The sequence below is a fragment of the Carex rostrata genome, chromosome 4 (assembly GCF_964058835.1).
Source record: "Carex rostrata chromosome 4, lpCarRost1.2, whole genome shotgun sequence".
NCBI lineage: Eukaryota > Viridiplantae > Streptophyta > Magnoliopsida > Poales > Cyperaceae > Carex > Carex rostrata.
Genome location: NC_135921.1, coordinates 13,025,393 through 13,048,978, shown reverse-complemented (window position 1 = coordinate 13,048,978; position 23,586 = coordinate 13,025,393). Strand labels below are relative to the sequence as shown.

The 23,586-nt window shown below is 33.8% G+C and overlaps 2 protein-coding genes and 1 non-coding gene across 5 annotated transcripts; 1 reads left to right on the top strand and 2 right to left on the bottom strand.

Moving 5' to 3' along the window:
* The first annotated feature begins 1,004 nt into the window (after window positions 1-1,004).
* On the top strand, window positions 1,005-5,817 carry LOC144552847 (uncharacterized). Of its 3 annotated transcripts, none has more exons than XM_078300856.1 (7): window positions 1,005-1,192; window positions 1,679-1,958; window positions 2,738-2,935; window positions 3,034-3,338; window positions 3,434-3,820; window positions 4,514-4,774; window positions 4,858-5,817. In XM_078300856.1, exons 2-4 carry the CDS (start codon window positions 1,761-1,763, stop codon window positions 3,325-3,327), a joined length of 690 nt encoding a protein of 229 aa, XP_078156982.1. In that variant the 5' UTR covers window positions 1,005-1,192; window positions 1,679-1,760; the 3' UTR covers window positions 3,328-3,338; window positions 3,434-3,820; window positions 4,514-4,774; window positions 4,858-5,817. The 3 variants fall into 2 exon arrangements, with proteins under 3 accessions (XP_078156981.1, XP_078156982.1, XP_078156983.1); XM_078300855.1 differs by having other exon boundaries at window positions 3,034-3,291.
* A 599-nt stretch (window positions 5,818-6,416) lies between these two features.
* On the bottom strand, window positions 6,417-19,361 carry LOC144553456 (glutamate receptor 2.7-like). The gene is made up of 5 exons (XM_078301628.1): window positions 19,077-19,361; window positions 8,505-9,820; window positions 7,845-8,160; window positions 7,124-7,533; window positions 6,417-6,984 (listed from the first exon to the last, which is right to left on the bottom strand). Exons 1-5 carry the CDS (start codon window positions 19,210-19,212, stop codon window positions 6,478-6,480), a joined length of 2,685 nt encoding a protein of 894 aa, XP_078157754.1. The 5' UTR covers window positions 19,213-19,361; the 3' UTR covers window positions 6,417-6,477.
* Window positions 19,362-23,469: 4,108 nt separating this feature from the next.
* TRNAK-UUU (transfer RNA lysine (anticodon UUU)) lies at window positions 23,470-23,542 on the bottom strand. Its single transcript has one exon. It is a non-coding gene; the product is annotated as a tRNA-Lys (tRNA).
* Window positions 23,543-23,586: the final 44 nt, after the last annotated feature.

Sequence of the window (23,586 nt, the reverse complement as noted above, 5' to 3'; positions counted from 1 at the left end):
TTGTTCAAGTCATATTTGCTTCATTGAAAATAACTTTAATATTATTACGCTCTAAGATCAAATTCGCAAGCTTTCTCTCAGAACTATAGTTTCTCAATTGGAGTTTTTTGAGAATTTTTTTGCATTATAATTGATATTTGCTTATGATTTTTCATATCTGCATCTTAGGTTCTATATATTGATTTAAAAATTAAACTTTAATCTATTTTTCATATCTGCATTAAAATTAAACTTTAATTTTATATATATGTGTATGTATCTTTTTGAATTACTGAATTTTAAAATTAAACTTTAATCTATTTTATGACTTATTTCATTTTAATTTCGTGTTGTAAGTATTTTTATAATTTATTCTATTAAAAATAGTTTTTTAATCAATAATTAAAAAAATAACTTATTAATTAAACTAAAACTGTATCGGTTGTTTTTTTATAACCGATTCTAAAGCCGAAATTTATATTCGTTGTTTTATATAGCCGATACTAAAGCTAAAAAATATCGTGCACCATTTTCATTTTCAGTCCCGTCGCTCATCCTTTTCGGAAGTGTATCCTTTGCGGAGTCGTAAGCTACGGAGCTTTTAATCTGGTCCGTTCGTTTTTTATCGGACAAACCAAATCAGATCTTGCTCAAATTGAAAAAAATCTCAAAATTTAAACTAATAACTACATATATCTGATCTGGTCCGTCTAATAAAAAACGAACGAACCAGATTACAAACTCCGCACAACTCCGCAGCTGACGACTCTGCAGAGGATACGCTTCCCATCCCTCCCTCCGTATGAAAGCGTATCCTCTGCGGAGCCAATCTCTGCAGAGCTTTTAATATAGTCTGTTCATTTCGGATTAGATCAGATCTTGCAAATTTTGAAAATATATATATATTTTTTTTCAAATCAGGCAAGATCTGATCTGATCCGTCCGATCCGAAACGAACAGATCAGATTAAAAAGACCAGATTAAAAGCTCCGCACAGAGATTGGCTCCGCAGAAGATACGCTTCCCCCTCCGCATATCAAAGCGCGCCTAAAAACCCTAGAGGCGCTCATCACTCTCTCTCCCGCCGCACATCACTCTCTCTCCCCCCGCTCATCCCTCCCGCCGCTTAGCACTCCGCATAAGTCCCGCTGCTCAGCCCTCCCTCCGTGTATCAAAACCTTTGGTCTCTCTCTCTCTTGTGTGCTTGCGACAGGTAAAATTTTGGCTTCTGAAAAAATTTTAGTTCGAAAAAATTTGTTTAACTACTGTGATGCAAATTTGTACCTCTTTGTTTTCATTGGAAAGTGAAATTAATACAAATCTTTGTCTTAGCTTGAAAAGTGAACTCTGCACGGGATTTAAAGTGAGAAAGGGTTTAACCTTGTACTTGGCCAGAAATGGCAAAATTTTCTGCACAATAGTTAGCATCCTTCATAATTTTGAGGTTCTGTAGGGCAAACATGGCTGATGATTTCTCCTTGATTAGTTCAAGCAACCTTCTACTGAAGAAATGACTGATGAGTCATTTTCAGCCTAGTACCATGCTTTATACATATGTTCAGAGTCACTTGGTCTGTAACAATAAAATTTGAAGTGTCTCTATGGTCACTTGGTCTGTAAATCCTCTGTCAATATTAGTTTGTTGCATTTTCAATTTAACCATTTACAATAATTAATATATGCTTGGTTTGCCATTCAGGGAAGTCACTGCAATTCTTATCATGTCCAGTGGTGGTGGTGATAGTGAGTCTGCTTTGACCAAAAAAAAAGGATGAGGTCATATGAATATTAAAAGTGTGATTAATCAGTCCAATAAGGAGGTGAAATTTGATACACTTGGGAGGGCTATTATAAATGACAAAACAACAAGTTTTCGGACGCAACTTGGGACTTCAGTGAGAGCCCACATTCCTATACACTACCAAGAGTGGCCTGACGTACCAAAGCATATAAAGGAAACTGTTTGGCAAGACATCAAGGTAAATAACATTAACCTACTTACTTATGTAGAAATATGAGGGTCTGTTTGTGAAATTAAGAAGAATGATATCTCATTAGACATTTTGAAGGGTATTTCAGGCATAGTAAGGGTCTTTCTTGATCAAGGCTTTTTGAGTTGGTTAATTATTTTCTGTTATTTGAGTTCACTTATTTTGATAACATACAAGGGATTGATTTAAATTGGTGTTATATTTTGGAAAGCTGTTAATTTGTGTAGAACAGAAAGCCATCAGTGGTGCCACAGTAAATCATGAAAAGAAGGTACTGTACCAGTGAATAATTTAATTTAATTTTGTTGTACTATAGCAAAAAATTAGATCCAATTAACACTACTTACAAAAAATTAGTCACTGGTATAGAACCATTTTTTCAAAATTTTTTGTCAAAACATAACTTTTCAAGAGATTAGCAGCTGGTCCTATTCAGAATTTCTGATAAAAACAGATGTCAGATAGCTTCAATGAGAACAATTTGGAGAAAACACCTTTTAGTTTTTTTATTTACTTTGACAGCTTATTTCCTTTTGTATGTTTTTTATAAGTTTTTTTCTTTCTTTAGTTTCTCATTTCTTTTATTAGGCTTATGTTTTGCAATTAAAAATAAAATGTAATCTAGACATCTTGTGTCACCATAAATGAAATTTGAGAGCTTGATCCTCAACTTTTCTTAAAAAAAAAAATTTAAGGCACTGAAGAACAATGCTCATACACATGCAGCATATTAACTAATTCCAAACTACTTGTGCTTTCTTTCGCAGCTCGGTTGGAATTTACTTGAGAACGAAGGTTTGGAGAAGGAGATCACTAGTGAGGTAGCTGTTTTTTTTAGAAGGTTCAGAAGTACTCTGAATAATGATTTCGTTAAGGAGGGTAAGACTCCCTTTGATGAATATAAATCCATTGAACCTCATGATTGGGCTGCCTTCATCGAGTATCACCAGTCAGAAGAATTCCAGGTTTCTTAATTTCTTCATGCCAACTACCTAATTTCTTTTGACTATCCAGAATTCCAAGTGATTTGTTAATGCCAATTATTTTCTTGTTGAAATTATAGAAACAAAGTAGACAAGGGAAGGCGAAACAATCCAAAAACTTGTATTCACATTTCTTGGGATCCAGAGGTTATAAGGGTGAGAAATTCCAGAAGAGACTGAAAGAAACTTTGAAGAAGACTGCTAAACAGGGGACACAAAGTGATTTATCCTCGTGTGGGTCAACTAGTCATTTGTCGGGAGAACAGATTATCCAGATGTCGGTTCAACATAGGCACGTCTCATGGAAACTCGCAAGAGAGAAGGTGTTGGATGATGGGGTATATGTTCATCCTTACCCGAAACAAAAGAAATAATCAAGACAATTGTGAGCATCTAGTACATGGTTGAAGGTGTCTTAAATTTAAATTAAAATTTAATTAATTATGTTATAACATATTGTCATTGGTTTAATCATATCAGGAAGAACAAGAAGAGGCTTTCAAGGAAGGCATGTTGACCATCGATTGATACGATGATATTCTAGGAAAGTCGCTACCAAATCCAGAACATTCGGGGAGGGTGAGAGGTGTTGGATCTCTTATGGGTATAAAGAAAGCTCATGCTAGTTGCGGAAAAAGGAAGAGGCACACTTCTTCGGAGTTTGAGGCGAATATTGAACAAAGAATAGAGAGAGAGGTAGAGGAGAGAATGAAACCTTTTATGGAGATGATGGAGAGCAAAATGGCAATGTTGATGGGCCAACAAATGAACACGGAGAATCCAGTAGCAAGTAGCACTGGAGCTGATGTTCAGAGCCAGAGCAGCTGCCCGTCAGTGCAACCAACACATTTTCTCGATTTCATTGAGGTAAAATTGTTAACATAGAATTTTGGAGATTGCATCAATTAGAAGTTTAGGAGCTACAACTGGTACAGACTAAGTGCTCAAAAGCACTTAACTGATCAGCTAGTGCAGGCTGACTAGAAGTCTAAATCAAAAACCAAATGAACAGTCAAACAGAGAACTTTAAACCAATCATTTTAGAGACAAAATTTTCATTTTTAGCATTTTCTATGCATTTTCTATGATTTTTCAAAGTTCGGCTTTTGAAATATGAAAAACAGGAAAAATACCCTTGCTGTTCCAGTTTTACCCCTGCCTTCAATTCTTTGTTTGACATAGCTAGAACCCCTCAAAATTCATGAAACTTTACCAGTATGTAGAACATGATTTCTTGAGAATTTCCATATGAAGAACATTAAAATTGGTTCAGCAGATCTCTCATAATGAATTTTTTAAAGATCATGCCTTCAAAAGTGGAACTGCACAGCTCAAGCTATTCAGACACTCACCTCTGACTTTGCAAAAGCATTAAGCCCAGAAATAAATCTTCAAAATTCATAAAATTTGGAAAAGTCATAGATTGAATTCCCCTCTGTAAAACCATATAAAATACCAAAAATTCCATGTATTAGATTGTCCAGAATCAAGCTCCAAAAATGAACAAATTGTAAAACAATTACAAGTTTTGTAATATATTATTCCTTTATTCCTTTAAAGGAAGAGCGCAAATGCAAACTCCATTTGGTTCGGGATGGACAAAAGATTCAAGTGGCTGTAGGGACAATATATGCATCACTAGAAGGCACAGTTATTCATGGTAGACCTGTACCGCCCGGCTATGCGAGAGTAATGGTGGATGTTTATGTCGCGGGTGAAGATGAGACCCCAATACCTGTACCAAATGACGAGGTGGTTACTCTTCGCTTAGCCCGTTCTAGTTTCACGGCATAGCCTAAGGATATGATATCTTTAGATGAGGTAAAAACGTTTAATTACAAATTCTTTAGTTTACAATTCCGTAACTACTAGAGTTATCCTTGATTTTCATTTTCTAATTGCAGGAACCATGCAAAGATTTACAAGTTCCTACAAGTGGGAAGTCAGTTCACAGTGATGGGTTTGAAGGAGATCAAGGGGTTTCAGGGGATAAATTTTGACAAGCTGGGTCCGAACTTCAAGAATCTACGTGGTCGGTTTGTGAAGCAAGTAGGCAATGCATTTGACATCGATCTGCCACTTGACATCGATCTGCCACTTGACCTTTTCCATAGCGAGGACCCCATATCTGTTCATGCAGATGATTTGAAGTCTTTGATTACACCAAAGACAATGCTCACTGGACCAATTATTCAGTTCTTCATGATGCGAGTTAATAATTGTAATAGTGCAAAAATTTACTACTTGTAATTCAAATTTACTAATAATGGCATTTCTGCCCTTATTTGCAGTGCACAAATACTATAAGGATGAATTTCCTAATGAGTTTGTTGGTTTCATGGATCCCACAAAAACATGTGTCATAAATTTGAGGGGTGATGAATACGACCGACAATTTGTCGATAAATACATATGGAAAACATTGAAAGAAAATCGGAACAAGAAAATTATATTCATACCGTATCATCAGGAGTTAATCTCTCTCTCTATTGAAGAAATTATATAAATAGAGAGAGATAACTAACTCCTGATGATACGGTATGAATATCATTTTTTTGTCCCTGTTTTCTTTCAATGATTTTCTTATATATTTATCGACAAATTGTCGGTCGTGAACTCATGATCATCACCCCTCAAATTTATGGCACATGTTTTCGGGAGATCCATGAAACCAACAAGCTCATTAGGAAATTCATTCTTGTAGTATTTGTGCGCATACCTACAAATAAAGACATAAATGTCATTATCGGCATTCCATTTTTTTTTTTTTTTGGTCTTGGTTGGTCAAGTCATATTTGCTTCATTGAAAGTAACTTGTAATATTATTACACTCTAAGATCAAATTCGCAAGCTTTCTCTCAGTATTATAGTTTCTCAATTGGAGTTTTTTCAGAATTTTTGCATTATAATTGATTCATAAAAGTGTACTGTGCAAATAGTTATTTGCTTATGTTTTTGCATATCTGCATCTTAGGTTCTATATATGGATTTTTATACTTCATGATCTTTCGAATATCTAATTAGTTTTGGAGGTCTTGAGACTGTTTTATTATTTTTAATTTGACTGCTTTCTAACAATTACATTTGATTTTGCTCGGAACTAGGGACGTTGTTTATGATCTCATAATTAGTTCATTTGCTGCGAGTGACTTTTTACAATGACTAAATATGCTCAATTCCACATACAATTCTTGACTTCTGATTATCTACTTAGATCAATTAAACTTCTTAAATATCCATTATCATTTATCAGCATGCCATCTGACAATCAACTATGTGCATGGTTTTAATCAAATAGAAAATGGAAGAACAAATTAACTTGGGTTCCAATGAAGAAACTTGAAAAGAAAGGATAAATATAAAAGAAACAGAAAGAAAACCACACAAATTAAGTCATGCTCATACAAGAATGGAAGAGTATCCGTGAGGGATACTGTCTGTATGCCCTAGCGGATGTTACTGTTGCTAATAGAAAAAAAAAAAAAACACCTTTCTGTCGGTATACACACGTGAATAGTCAGTTTTTACCCTTGCGGATACTCTTCCACCTCTAAGATCTCCTCAGTATCTCTATTGCTTGTGGATGGTGGCATTTCTCCTCGGTGTGAGTCTGAACTATTAGTAGGACTGCTTGAACCTGCCAGCCCTGGCCTAACTTCTTGACCTCCTTGCGGATCTTCGGTGGAAGTTTGGGAATTCTCTTCTACTTTGTAGTAATGCCAAAACCATTCACATATTATCGCCCATGGAGTTTTACCCCTTGTCTTAGTCCTCATCATTTCTCTTTCTTCATACAAAAACAATCCAATGTACAACAAAAGCATGAGACTTGATACAATGCCGGTGATTATGAAAAGGCCAGCAAAGCAGCGTATGTCAAGGCTGGAGGAGCTAAGACTGGTACTCGATCTGGTACAGGTATTGGAGTCCCCCAGCCATTTTCTTTCTATTAGGGTCATCTCATCTCCCTCTGTCACGCTCAACACTGCCCTGGACAAGTCTTGCAGCAGGGGAGAACCTCTTGGGAAAACCTGTTTCTCAGTATAACAACAAGATATCATATATGAGCTATTTGTTTTCACAGTTGTATAACTTGCTGGAAATTTAAATTTTATGTAAAGGGGTAAAATAAAGTAAAGTAAAATATGAGTAAAAGTGTAAGTGACTTACGAAACTAAAGCCGTCAGTTTTGTATGTCGGGCCAGTCATAATATAGTTGTTGCCACAATATTGAGAAAGAAAAACTTTAATATAAGGGATCTCATCGAAAATAGCAGCAACCCCTCCATTAGAAGATCCTTTGGCCAATGCATCAGCGTATTCATCAGCAGTGCTTAGGTTTTTCAATTTTCCAGCTTCAAACCCTAGCTTCAGCAATAAATCCTTCACAAATGAGCCATCTTGGTATCCTACGTAATCACCTTGTTTTAACAGCTGATTGACATCTGTCACTGAAGGCAGAAGTTGCTTCACTGTCAGCATAGATGTGAGACTGGCTGTGTAGCTTGACGTCAATATAAGTACCACAAAGACCCAAATGATGACCACAAACCTTGATAGGCTGCTGTGCAACTTTTCCTCTGAAACAACATGAACAGATTAGATTTCTTGATATTGTTATTGGAAAAGTAAGCTGTATCTAAACAATTTCACCTGGCACTAGATTCTGACTTCAGAGAATGGAGAAACTACACAAAAATTAGACTTGTGGGTTGCTGTTTGCAACAGAACTTTTTTACTTCTTTTGGTCCAATTGTAAGGAGGCTTCTACCACTAATAAATTAAGGATTTTTACTGTACCAGAGTCCCACATTGTAATGCTTGTTTGTAAATATTAATGAAATCAATTGGTATACAGTGTACAAATCAACCAATGGAATGTTACACATACTGTGGGCAAAAACGAGAGTTGAGAAGGCAAAGTAATAGACGAGGCCAATCTCCTGCAATAGTGTTTTTCCTCTAAGTTCCTCATTGATACGGTGTTCAATTACCCCCACAACGAGTCCTGTGAAGACAAAGAATGCGAAGCTAGTAAACCAGAGTTGTGCCGGGAGCGGTTGCAAGAAGATCCACATGCTCTGACTCGAGTCTGAACTAAGAGGTACAATCATTGAAACACCAGATTCTGTGTATGGCATTGTGAAGTCCACATAGTTCGTCCTGTTGGCTCTAATTGTTACATCTCCCACTAATGCATCATAATTCTATTACAAGCAAACAATATTCAAAATTAGGAACATGGAATTTATCTTAATAGAACTAAATAATAGTTGGTATTGGGCCTGAATACTAAGTTAAATCACTTAAATGAATAAGGTTTCCAGCATGGACTGTCACTGACGTCACTACCGTTTTCCTGTAAGGAACAGGTTCAAATCTGGCAAAGCGCAAACCGAAGTAGAAATGTAGAGAATTTCGTTAGGGGTATAAAGAGTAGCTAGGGAGAATTAAGGTATTGGAATTAAGCTCAAAACAAGATTGGATGCCGGACTTTACCCTTCTAAAGAAGGCTAAGACAAAAAAGTTTATATTCTAGTTAAATTGTTACCTTCAGATAAACCTGGTAGACCAGATCGTTATAGGAATTAACGTGCAGGGGATAAAACTCGTACGGTACGGCATATGGTAGTTTGCTCAATGCTGCATTGAAGACATCAATGCAATAACCTGTAACCGCGGAGGTAGGCATATTTTTTTTGACAGGTCCAGAAACATTGACAAATACACTGAACCCTCCCTTTGCTGGTATAGCTATTCGTAGAATTTTACCATTGGTTGGCAAAATCCAACCTTTTGGTGCCACAGTTAAATCTCCGGGCCATATTATACTTTTCAAATTATTGGCATTGCTGCTGTCTTTATTGGAATCTATTTCACGTGTTATTCCTTTGTCAGAGGTCCAAAACCCAACACTTCGTGCGCTTTTTCCTACCACATTAACAATCTCAAATGCCAACAACTGAAGCTGCCCATCGACAAGTCTAAATTTCCCTGCCAAGCCATCAAATGTGGTGCCAAGTATTGCACTGAGAAGCTTAGGTCCAATTTCTGAAACCCCTAGGGTACTTAAATCTGTGGTGGTGTCATTGCTTGAAGGTATAACAAAAGTTGAATTTGTTAATTTTGCATTTTCAACGGCCATAGCCATAGCCCACACAGAATCATATGCCCAGAGCTGATAAATGTTTGGGTCTGCCACCTCAGTTCCCGGGTTATCTTGCCGGAACCGTTCTCTGAACCGCGCATTGAAACTTTTGACCTTATCTGACAAATGAAAATACGGTCTAAATGCGATCACCCCCTCCATGGCATTTTGTATATACGGATCAAATGTCTCAAGGACATCACCAACACTATCTGTTACAATCCAGACATATCCTTCAGACATCATGCCAACTACTTGTACACGATGAAAGAACTGAGAAGCCAGTGCTGGAAGCATGTGCACCACAAATACACGTGTTTGTAGTGTCATGAGGTGGTACAACTCGCTATCGATACGATCATCAGTTACCTCAGTTGGTATGACTAGACGGTAAGGGATCGTTGTGTCAACCGAGAAGAGAGCGTCAGTTAGAGATGGTATGATGCTAGATCCATAGTCAGAGTCTTCATAAATAGGAACTACCTCATGCCACCCGAAATTTTGGATGAAGGCAGCAATCGGTATGGATTGGGAAGAGTCATTGAGGTTGGCACGGACGAAAAATGGGAGATGTGATGGAGAGATAGCAGGGCTGGTTGCTGAGAAAGAGAGGAGAGGAACTTGAGATCGGTTGCACATGTAGGCTACAAACTCGGTTTCAGTTGAGGTCAGTGGGCCCATTATGGCTTCAGCTTGGGAATTTTTCAGGAGATACACAGCTGAAAAACAAACTTTGTAGTTTAGTGTGAAATAGTTTGAATCATCACTAGTAGCAAGTTCAATTTCTTGAAAAAAGTACAGTGTTTAATTTCTCAGAAGATTTTTCAGTCCCTGTACTTACAAGGGTGTTAAATGTGATACTCCTCACCTATCTGGTCTTGTTTAATATTTTTGACAAAATTTGTGTTATAAAGTATCTCTTTCTTTATTTTATTTTTATTTCGCTTTGTCTTTTTCGGAAAAATAATGTCTCCTTTTTTTTATCTCAGCTGGGGATAAGCATGCATTTTTTACATTATTCTCTAATTTTGATTAGAGTTTTCTTTGTATCATAGTATAATTATATTAATTGCGTGAATATTTTTTTCTTCATAAAATTTCTAAAAAGACGACGATTTTTGTATCTATCTAAGACCGATTTCCCATTAATATAAAATTTGGTTTTTAAATACATTTTAATATAAAGATCATGTTAGAGATTCAAATGGAATGTTTGGATTTTAAAAACGGAAATAAAAATATGAGGCACGAATATAGCATAAAAAATATGAGATATTTGACCCTACTCTTATATTTTAGACATGGTGAAAGCAATTATTTTATTTATGTGTGGTATTTATGCCAAGTATCTGTCTCAATGTTAATTCAAATTAGACCAGGCCTTGACCTAATAAAATTTCGAGTCAACAATTCACTGATTAAATCAATAATTCAACCAGTTCTATTGTTGATTTTTTATAAAACAATTACAACTTATAATATGAAATCAAAGATTATATAGTGTTTATCGTGTTATAACGAAACAGCTAAAAAAATAGCGCTATATTAATATTATACCGTTATAGCGTGCTATAACATGCAATAACACCAATAACATCATAGCTTTTATAATCCAAAAACACTATAACAATACTATAGTACTGTTACAGTGCGCTATTTAGAACTCCAACATATTATTTATTTTTATGTTTAGGTCATTATTAGCAAACATTATTTTATAAAATATAAATAAATAAATCATGGTAATATAATCGCTTTTCTTGGGTCCGTATAAGAGGAAGAAGTTTGACATGCCAAAAGTTGAAAATGAAATTGTCAAAGTTTAAAAATAATAGTATCTGGTCAGGGATGAAAACAGAACGGATACGGAGCGGATAGTGCTAAAATCATATTTATATATATATATATAGGGCACTCCTAAATTGCTGCCGACATCATTTCTATCGGCGGTGCTGCCGCCGTTTTTTTTTTTTTTAATGTCCAAATAACAAATTCAAACCGTTAGATGTTTAATCTATACTATAATCTAGTCGGAGACCAAATTTTACATTTTTTGAAATTTTTTTACTATTTATTAAGCTGGTTTGAAAACCGCTGATTTCAATGCTGCAGAAATTTACTGAAATCAGCAGTTTTCAAACCAGCTTAATAAATAGTAAAAAAAATTCCAAAAAAATGTAAAATTTGGTCTCCAAGTAGATTATAGTATAGATTAAACATCTAACGGTTTGAATTTGTTGTTTGGACATCAGAAAATAAAAAAAACGGCGGCAGCACCGCCGGCAGAAATGCTGCCGATAGCAAATTAGCCGTGCCATATATATATATATATATATATAGAGTGTGACTAATATGCATTCGGTAGCACTTCCGCCGAAGTGCTACCGATTCATTTTCCGATTTTTAAAGTCCAAATGATTGATCCAAACCGTTAGATGTCATCTCCATATTAAAATGTGCTTGGAGACCAAATTTTACATTTTTTGTAATTTTTTTACTATTTATTAAGCCACTTTGAAAATCGTTGATCCAACGGTGGCTTACCAAACAGTAAAAATCAGAAGCTACCGTTGGATCAGCAATTTTCAAAGTGGCTTAATAAATAGTAAAAAAATTCCAAAAAATGTAAAATTTGGTCTCCAAGCACATTTTAATATGGAGATGACATCTAACGGTTTGGATCGATCATTTGGACTTTAAAAATTGAAAAATGAATCGGTAGCCCTTCGGCCGAAGTGCTACCGAATGCATATTAGTCACACTCTATATATATATATATATATAGAGCTAGGCTACGGTGAGTTGCGAAGTAAAGTGACTATTTTACTTCACTCTCATATTTTGCGATTTTAAAGTTCAAAACGTCGATCCGAACCGTTCATCTTGTTCTCCATATTGAAATGTGCTTGGAGACCAAATTTTACATTTTTTGGAATTTGTTTACTATTTATTAAGCAATTTTGAAAGTCGCTGATCTGATGGTCCAGCAAATTTTACTGTTTTTTTACTGTTCACAGCAAAACAGCAATTTTCAAAAATGCTTAATAAATAGCAAAAAAAAATCCAAAAAATGTAAAATTTGGTCTCCAAGCACATTTCAATATGGATTAAACATCTAACGGTTCGGATCGATCGTTTGGACTTTCAAAATAAAAATACGGCGTGAAGTAGAAACGCGTTTTACTTCGCAACTCACCGTAGCCCACCTCTATATATATATATTGTAGTTTTGTTCTATTTTTATACACAAATATAGAGTGGACATCAGACGGATCTGAATATAAATACGATTCAATGATCTGAATATAAATACGAATTGAATCGAATATTTATTAAAATAATATAAAAATATTGTAAAATTATTAAAGTTTATAATATTTATCTAATTATAATAGTGAATAATATAATTCTTTCATAATATATATTAAAATATATGTTAGATATCTATTTTTAATTGAGATATGTATAATTTTTTTAGATACATATAATTGAAACGTAAAATCATATCAGTACATATATCCACACAGACAGAGACAAATATACTAAGAACTTAGGGTCAATTCCTCATTAATTTTCAAAAAAATTGTAATTATACACGTTTTTATATATATTTTACTGTAAAATGCTATTGTTACCATAAAATTGATATCTATTTGTAGAGGAGGGTTCAAATGCACCCAAATTTTTGTGCACCCAAATGCACCCTATCATTTTTCTCCATTTTCAAAGTCCGAATAGTCAATCCGAACCGTTAGATGCAATCTACATATTAAGATGTGCTTGGAGACCAAATTTTACATTTTTTTTGAATTTTTTACTATTTATTAAGCCACTTTGAAAATCGCTGATCCAATGGTCCAGAAAATGTAAAATCAGCGATTTTCAAAGTGGCTTAATAAATAGTAAAAAAATTCCAAAAAATGTAAAATTTGGTCTCCAAGCACATCTTAATATGTAGATCGCATCTAACGGTTCAGATTGACTATTTGGACTTTGAAAACGGAGAAAAAGAATTTGAAAGATATGGTGCATTTGGGTGCACAAAAATTTGGGTGCATTTGAACCCTCCTCCTATTTGTAATACAAAAATTTTATATAACTTATTCTTTCAAATTTAACCTTCATATTTTGAAAGTCTAACTCCGCCTCTATACATAATTATTCGAAAATCAGATATCTATATCTAATTTTTCGATCCATATTCAAATACAGATCGGATATTATTAGGGGTGAAAACGGAGCGGATATGGAGCGGATAATGCTGATACCATATCCGCATCCGTCGAATAATGAGCGGATACGAATACGTATACATATAGCAAACGAATATCAAAATTCAAAACCAAATCCGCCTTAAACGGATACAGATACGGAACGGATAGTTCACGAATATGAATTCGAATACGGATATAAAATGAATAATGGTCAGATAATTGAGTTATATGAAATTTTAGATATAAATATGAAATTATTAATTAATAAAACTTAAATATAAAAAAAAAATGAATAATGCCTATACGTGGCATAGAGTACAAACAAGAAAATATATTCAAAAGGCTCATGTCCAATAAAAAATGCACACGTGGTGTGGAATTTGGACAAAAGATGTTTGACAGTGAGTAGGGGTGAATAATAATAATTGGATGGCTTATGTTTGTTTAAACTCTCTTCATTTGTTTATTCCAGATGTAAACCCCCCCCCCCCCCCCCCCCCCCCCCCCCCCCAATCCACAACCCAATCAATGGTCGGCTAGGCATTATAATATCGCTACAGCTAACCGCAATAATTTCATTCACGTGTGAAACTGAGGCTAAGCTGGAAAATTTCGGCAAAATAAAGTAATGGGCCAAACAGCAGTCCAGTGTCCAGCGCCTAACATCTCAACAGCCAACTCATGAAATTCCGGTTTGTAATCATTTATCCTACAACTTTAAGGGCCTGTTCGGCCAGATCACTATTCACGTGGGAAAAAAAAAATTCAGTTGAACTGAATTTTTTTTTTCCCACGGGAACTGTGTTTTTCAGTTCAAATCCCGTGCCCGCGCCCATTCTCATTTGTCGGCCGAACAGGCCCTAAAAGAGAATTTTCAATGCACTGGAATCCTTATAAAACAAGTTGTGGAGACTGATATTTGAACTGGACAAGTCTGGGACTCAAGAAATGAGTTCTGGATTTGGATCTGATTCAAATAATGGGTTATGGATTCGGGTTCGAAATTTCTTTAATGGGTTTTGAATATGTTTAAATACTTTAAATTTTAAAGCACCAATTCGGATACATGCGGATATCCGATCCGTTTATGGATTTCTATCTGAATCCGGATATCTATTTATGGATTTCTATCCGAATTCGTATCTGTATCCGGATACTATTGCACCCTTTTAAAAATTATCCAGATCCGTATCCGAAATTATTTGAATCTGTTTAATCCGGATTCGAATTATATACGGATACAGAGCGGATATCTGCCGGATTAAGTTTAATCCGGATTCAAATTATATATGGATACAGAGCGGATATCTGCCGGATAATCCAGCTTCGTTTTCACCCCTAGATATTATCCATTGAAATTCGACCGACCCGTTGGCAGTTGCTTATTTGGCAAGCGGCGCGCAGCCAATAAAATAAAGGATCCTGATAACAATCCCCGCAGTCTCAACCCTGCAAAAAAGTCACGGGGGACTGCTCAATCATTAATACTCCGCAGAAACTATTAGTATTTAACTTGAAGTATCAAAGTATTTATCCTGGATTTGCAAAGTATTAATCCCTATGCAATGATCTCTATTTATGACTAAACAAATCAATCCATCAATTGTCCCCGCACAACTGGGGACCATTAAATAAACAATCTCCTCATAAATACTTGTCAGTTATACCCGCACAAATTTTTTTTTTTTTTTAGATTGTCCCCGCACAACTAGGGGCTATTAAATAAACAATCCCCTCACTCAATGATAAATACTTCCCAGACATAATGATAAATATTTTATGCTACATGGATAAAAATTTTATATTACATGGATAAAAACTTCTCAGACATAATTGCAACTTTCAGTAAAACATCAATAATAAATATTTTTCAGACATAATGACAAATACTTTATGTTACATGGATAAATACTTACATTAAAATATTTCTCAGACATAATGATAAATACTTTATGTTACATGGATAAATAATTTATGTTACATGGATAAATACATCTCAGACATAATTGCAACTTACAGTAAAATGTCTGTGACAATGATAAATATTTCTCAGATATAATGGTAAATACTTGTCAGAACAATGATAAATATTTTCTTGAACTTGTCAAAGTATTTATCCATGTAACATAAAATATTTATCAATAAGTAATGTTTAATCAAATCAAAGTATTAACATGTTAAGGACAATGATAAATACTTCTTAGACATAAAGATAAATACTTGTCAGAACAATGATAAATATTTTCTTGAATATCAATAAACATATAAATAATTGTTAGCGGGGATTGTTATTAAAGGAAAATATAATTAATGCGGGGATTGTTATTAGAGGACAACATAATTAATGCGGGGATTGTTAATAAAATGACAGTATAATTAATGTGGGGATTGTTATTAATTCACAGTAATTAATGCGGGGATAAATGAAAATTCTTAGCAGAATTAATGGGGGGATAAAAGGCAGTTAAGGAAGTTAATTTGGAGAGAGAGTGTGCGGGGATAAATGGGAGACAGGAGTGGGGGATTAGTATAATTATTCTAAGGGAATGACTAACAGTACCCCCCATTCAGTCCCCTATATGTCCCCCGCGCAAAAAGACAAAAAAAAGTACAACGAGGGACCACTAACTGACGTGCACGTGCTAATTGCCACCAAAGAGCAAGGTTAACGCGATTTTATTAATAGTCAAAACATATAGTATTCATACCTACGAATTTATAATATTTATACTTATTATCAATAAAGGTCAAAACTGGAGGGGACCATTAATCTTGGGAACCAGTAACGACCAGGGGGACCGCTGGCGTCTTGTGACAGCCTGGATTGGGGACCGCAACCGTCTGAAAGCGACATTTGCCAAGATTGGGGACCACTACAGTGAATCTATATAGTATTGATATATAACTAAAGAAGTATTCATACTGACGATTACGAAGTATTCATACATGTTATAAATAATTTATACAATTCAAAATTCAAAGTCAGATTCATCTCTCTCACCCCACCTCTTCCAAGAAATATTCATATCTAACATGAAATATGCATATCTAACAAATGAAATATTCATATCTAACTAATAAAGTATTCATATGTTCTACTTTGACAACCTTCGCTGGGCTAGCATGGACCCCCTCCATTGGTGCACCACGCTCTCCCAGCCGAATCTTGACGGTGCACCACTCTCTCCTCGCCGGATCTCGACGGTGCACCACGCTCTCCTCGCCGGATCTCGACGGTGCACCCGGATTAATTAATGTCAATCATTAATAACTATTTTTGTTAGTTAGGATAAGTTGGGCCGGGGGGACTGTTAGGGAACTACTTCTAGGGGGACAATATCTTTATTCTTATTCTAAAATAAAAGCATATATATATTCAGGTCGCTTGACAGTTATCAAGTTGGCTATCTTTTATTTATTTTTCCAGATAAAGACGGGAAATCTTTCAGGAAATTATTAGAATTACTATTTTATAACCTTAATAATTTAAAATATGTCCATATCTTGAATGGATTATTTTAACACCTTAGCTTACCAATTGGGGCCTAAATAAAGATTGGAAATGATATACTAGTAACTATTACAATTTATGAAACAGTAATCAAAATTCATTTACTATATTTTTAAATGTGTTATGTAACAAATTTACTTTATATAATGTGAAAATCATTAATTAGTCATTGATCTGATAAATCTAAACTATTAGATTCTGAAACACCTTATGAATCAAACTCTAAATTGCACCAAACTTAATAGATAATCTATCTAAACTATAAAAAATTAAATGTGCAATTTTACTTTCTTAACTTTGATAATTTTATCATTTATCACAATAGTTAGGTTAAAATATTACATTGTTTTTATACCTCATTCATACCCTCACATTCTTGTTTATGTTTTCAAAATTCAAACAGTTGATTCACACCACTCAACATAATCTAAAACCAATGATACCTATCTAAAATAATAGAAATTTGGTCTCCAAGCACATTATAATATGAAGATTGTCATGTTGAGCGGTTCAAATTAGCTATTCAAACTTTGAAAACTAAGATAAAATTGTGAAACATGCATGATTGAAATACAACAATAATATATCATTTTAACCCTACTCTCATCACAATTGTCAATTTTTTTTTTTTGTCAATATATCATATTCTAATTAAGACTATGTATTACAGATGAGAATGGTAATTTATAACGTATCACCTCCCAAAAATGTTCCATTTAATGCGTTTGGATGCACTAGAGAATAGCGAGAATAGCTACTGTTGAGAATAGTAAATTAAAAATAGAGAGAACAACTACTATTTAAGAATAGCGCTAACTCAAAGCTATTCAGAAGTTGTTTGGATTGAACATTTAGAATAGCTACTGTAGGGATTGAGGCTTTGAGAGAGTTCATTTGCTATTCCATGTTTTTGTAGGAATAGCGAGAACAGCGAGAACAGCGCTATTCTTGCTGTTCCTGAGTACGTTTGGATGGATGAGAATAGCGCTGTTCTCGCTATTCTCTCTATTCTCGCTGCATCCAAACATAAAATGTTTTATTATTTTTGTGCTCAAATTATGCCTCACATTTTTATGATCTTATCTCTATTTTTAAAATTCATACATTTCGTTCAAACTGCTCAACATGATTTCTATATTAAAATGTGTTTGAAGACCAAATTTATATTTTTTTTTTGAAAAATAATTACTATTTTTTTGATAGGTAGAAAATCATTATTTTTAAAACTGCTATGGGTTAAAATGTCCCATTGTTTTTATGTTTCAATTATGTCGCACATTCTTATCTTTGTTTTCAAATTTCAAACAGTAATTCCGAACCAGTTAACATAATCTCTATACTAAAATATGTTTAGAGACCAAATTTTATATATTATTTTTGTAGATAAGTACAAAATTATTGTTCATGAATGATCCAGAAACTTCTGAAAAAATTAGTAGCAAGGAGATCAAAAACAAAAAAAAAAAAGTAATAGCAAAAAGGTGTTGAGCCGATTCTATTCAGTATTCAATGATGGAAAATGCTAATATACTACGAGTAGCATAGAGGACCTCTGTGCAACGGCTCAATATTTGAGTTTTCAAAATCATAACGGTCGATCCGAGCCGTTCAACATGATCTCCATATGAATATGTACTTGCAAACCAAATTTTATATTTTTTAGAATTTTTTTACTATTCTTTTAGATAAGTAAAAAAACACTTGATCTGAAAAATTATGTACCATTCAGATAAAGTGATTTTCTACCTATCTAAAAAAATAGTAAAAAGATTCTAAAAAATGTAAAATTTTGTTTTCAAGTACATATTTATAAGGAGATCATGTTGAACAATTTAGATCGACCGTTAGAATTTTGAACAAATATTGAGCTGTTACATAGAGGTCCTCTATGCTACGTGTAGCATCGTAGCCAACTCCTTCGATGATTATGACACCGATAAAAGTAGCTTCCAAACTTTTCTGTTTCTTATTAGCAACAAACCAACAAGTGATTAGTATGGTATTGGTGTTAATCTCATTGAACTTGTGCTATTAATTACTTTTTTTTTTAAATGGAAAACCTGGCCACCTATTTGTATAAAAACCATAAAATTTGTTTTGGGTTATCTCATTGCCAATAATGAATAATCACTTCTATTGCATTGCTAGAAAGTAAAATCAGAACAATTTTTTCTTATAAGATGAGAAAGGAATATAAAATCCAAACTTTCATTAGTCTGAAACTCTGAAACTCTGAATTATAAAACTAACCTGCTGAAGCAGCTAAAACGACATCATTCATGGAATCTCTAAACTCAAACTTAATTTTGGTGGAGAAATTCCCATTAATTGTGTAGAAATCCTCAAGCGCCATTGATATGCTCGTTTTGCTTCTCTTCCCAGCCATGGAGCCCAAATCAAGCACCACTCCCACATGAACTGTCCTTTGCGTGGCATTCTGAGCACATGAAACTGAAAAATGGTGGGAAATTAACAAAACAAAGAGGAGGAAGAAGTAGGAGAAAAGAGATGAAGAAATGCATGCAAGGTGTTTGTGTTTTGTTCTTTCCATTAGACAAGAGCAGGTTCAAATTCCTGGGAAATATATGGGTTTTGATTGGTGGAGGAAGCAATAGATTTTCCTTATATTGGAGAAAGAAACAGATTGTTGGTTTATATAGAGTGAGGCTATCATCTGAGATATCTCATATTTTGCGTGACCGACGTGTCAGGTGCCTATTCGGGGTGACGTAGGGGGCCAGTATTATTTGAGCTTTGAGATTCGCGCAGAACATATTGCAACAGTTGGAATTTTCCAAAAAGTCTCGCAAAATATGAGATATCTCAGAGGATGCAAATTCGAGGCTATAGTGCTTTGCAATGTACATCTACTTAGTGGTGATTTATTGATACCGATTTGTCTCTCCTTGGAAATTTTTTTGCCTCCCTCTGGATGTTTGATTTATAATTCGGGTTAGATTTAGTATTAAAATCAAAATAAATTTATTGAATTATGATTGGTAATATTAATTATAAGTTATAGGATCAAAAATTATAAGTCAGGGTATTAGAAAATATAAGTCAAAACATTAATTTTTATCGAGTACCCAATTAGTTAATGGGTTTAAATCCGATAAACTATTTAAACCCAATTCGATATTTTTTTGCCCCCCTCTGATGAAAATCTTGGATCCGCCACTGCCTACTAGTGTTTTTTAATTCAATCGGTGTCGGTTTTGTATCAAGACGCGCAATGCATGAAAATCAAAGCACGTCCAATGATTGTTGTATCAGGGGCAAATCCAATCAAGAGTAAAAATTATCAAATCGGGTTTAAATAACTAATTTGATTTAAATTCATTATCTAATTTGATACTTGATAAAAAAAACAATGCTTTCACTTATATTTTCCAATGCTCTGACGTGTAATTTTTGAAGTCTTGACTTATAATTCTAATTACCAATTATAATTCAAGAAATTTATTTTGATTTTTATACTAAATTTAATATGAATTACAAATCAAACATCCAAAAGGGAACAAAAAGAATTTCAGAGAGATAAAGTCGATCGAAACTGATAAATTACCACTAAAACTCAAAATCCAGAGGAGGCGACTGCCTCCCCCAGAATCACGTGGGTTCGCCTCTGATTATATGAATACACACTTGATAGGTGTACATTGTAAAGCACCATAGCTTCATTCGCTTTATTTAATGTATAAACAGTGAATATTATGTTAAAAATTATTTGTTTAGTTTCATTGACTTTGACTGGTAAGTTGTTGCGTTTATGTTCGTGCTATTTTCTGATAATATATCCTCTAATCATTGATCAGAGCCAGCAGAATTTATGCTGTGTATATATATATTCGCCTCTCTTTTAGACTTTCTAATCCTTCTTTATTTTTATTCAAGTGCTACTTTGACATAGTTAGAAAAGGGTATTTTTAGTATGCTTCTGACTTTTTATGTATATTTGTTTACTTAAAAAGTATTTTTCAAATGAAAAAACTAAAACTGTAGACATATTAGTTATTCTTAAATAGTATGTGGGTTTAGTTGTAAATCTGATAAACAATTGTGGGAAATATAGGCATATAGAACCTTAATAAACCATTGATTGAATATAAAAAGGGGCAGTACTATGAACTGTATGGTTAGATAAAAAAAAGTTATTCTTTAGAAATACAACAATAATTCCTATACAATCCTTAGCTACAAAAAAAAAAAAAATGACAATTTTTCATACAAGTAATGCATGAAAATCCGAGCCGTTCATCTTGTTCTCCATATTAATATGTGCTTGATGACCAAATTTACATTTTTCTGAATTTTTTTATTATTTATTAAGCCACTTTGAAAATTGTTGATCCAACGGTGGCTTAACAAAACAGTAAAATCAGCAGCCTCCGTTGGATCAGCAATTTTCAAAGTGGCTTAATAAATAGTAAAAAAATTTAGAAAAATGTAAAATTTGGTCTCCAAGCACATATTAATATGGAGAACAAGATGAATGGTTCGGATCGACGTTTTGAATTTTAAAATTTTAAATTTGGACCGTATACATATCGGGTCATATGCGTATGAATGCACATTAGTCTCTCTGTCTCTATATATATCATTAGCTTCATTTTGATGTAAAAGTAGAGGAAAAATATGTCCTTATGATACAAAGAAATTGGTATCCCTTGTAGAAACATTGGATGGAGAGCAGGAGGATATGGATCAAATGTTTGGAATAGACTTAATTACAGGTTGAAGATGTTATCAGACATTTAATTGCATAGTATAAATTTTAGTTTTTGTGTCAAACTCTGGTTGTTTTGATGTAGACTGGTAATGGTTTTTCTGGTATTTTAGGGTCTTTAGCAAGTACTGGTAATGGTTTAGATTTTTGTAAATGTAAAGAACATGGAAACTGGTACCAGCTAGTTGGTACCATATCTTTGTAATACTGATTTCTATGAGTGAAATCGGTGATACTAACCTACGTATGCGTCAAAGACGCACAAACTCAAACATTGAATCTGAACCATAATCTGCATGAATATTAAAAGAGTCATGTGAATTTTACTTCGGATTCTGATCCGGTAGTCCGAATCCAAACTCAAATTTATGTTATTTTAAGCAACCCGGACCCACTAAAATGGATAGCATTAACAATTTATAACCAATTTTAAAATGTTTTTTCCTCAATTATATATTTATTTGTGGAGTTGCAAAGTTATCCATTGCACTACTTAGGAGAGGGTTTTTTTTTATTGAAGAAATGGGATATTCCGTTCTCAACTTGTCATTTTTTAGGGATGTGTTTTTTTTTTTTTTTAATAAAATAGAGGCGGGTGCTTCAAAGGGAAGGGAGAGAGGTGAATGGACATGAAAGGAGCAAAGGAATATATATATATATATATATATTTTAATTTGTTCTCTCCTAAATTTAAAGGATAGTAAACTTAATTTCCTCTTCATGTTTTTTCTTGCTTCTATTCTCTTTTTCTTTTTCTCAACTTGAGAGGAAATGGAATTAGATGTTAATATAAGGATTATTCGGTTGTAATATAGAACAGTAAAATTGAATGGAATGGAGCTTCTATGTCAGCCTAATAAAATTGACATGAACTTGGAATAAAAGAGGTGGAGAAGAAGTCACTCTTCCAGTTATTTAATTCTAGAGGTGGCTTGAAATTTAGAATTGCACTAGAATTAGAAGAAATTTATTGTTTCTTCACCCCTCAATTATGATGTTAACGCGTCTAATTCTCGAGTAAACAAAGGTTGTTTCAATATTTTCTTGACTTTGTCTCAAGAAAATGTCATAATAATATTTCTTTGAGATCTTTCTGGAGACAGAATTGTCTGCTCCTCTCAGTTCTCTGAATGAGGTAGATGTCATCCAGGCTGTTCAGTTGATTTTCTATTAGCTTTTTTCTTAAAAATTAGGCACTGCAGTTTGTAAAGACAAATGACATCCATGCTTGCACCTTTTCCTCAGACAGACTGTCGCTGGTAAACACTTGTTCTCTTATCTAAACCACCACTAGATGGTTTTTTTCTGAATTGCTCCATGGCTGAACAATGTTCAAGGACAATAATGGATACTCCTGGTAGAATGAACCAGCACACATTTTCAATGTTTTTATAATTAGTTTTGTATAAGATGGTGAAACAGTGGGAAACTAGGGGAAAACAGAATGGCATAGAGATTTAGATCCTCAGTTATATTTTTACGATGTAACTGAATCTTGTTGAATACAAGTGAGAAGAAGGAACAGGATACTTCATTTCAGGGATAAAGGAGCTCTCAAAAGTATACTGGTACGTATAGGCTTTCTACTGGTACCAGATTATATGGAAGCCAAATAGCAGGAATGAGCTTTTAAATTAAGTTCTTTGTTAATTTGAATTTTATTTGAAACTTTTAAAAAAATTATTGTCAGAAATTTTAATTTATCAAAGTGATTCTTCCTTCCTTTTGGTTTAATTTATCAGGTTAAAGTAGACTTAAAAGTTTTAGTCTAAGTATATTCATTTAGTTTTAAAATATATGAAGTTTTGTAGTTTTCTATATAAAAATTTAATAGATTCAGAAAAGTAATTGTTCCATTAAATAAAAAAAAAACAAAAAAACAAAAAAACAAAAAACAAAAAACAAAAAAAAACAATGCGCCGTCCGTGGGAATCGAACCCACGACCACACGGTTAAAAGCCGTGCGCTCTACCAGCTGAGCTAGGACGGCTACATGTTAAGTGAATATTTTTAACCAATATAAAACACTAAAAA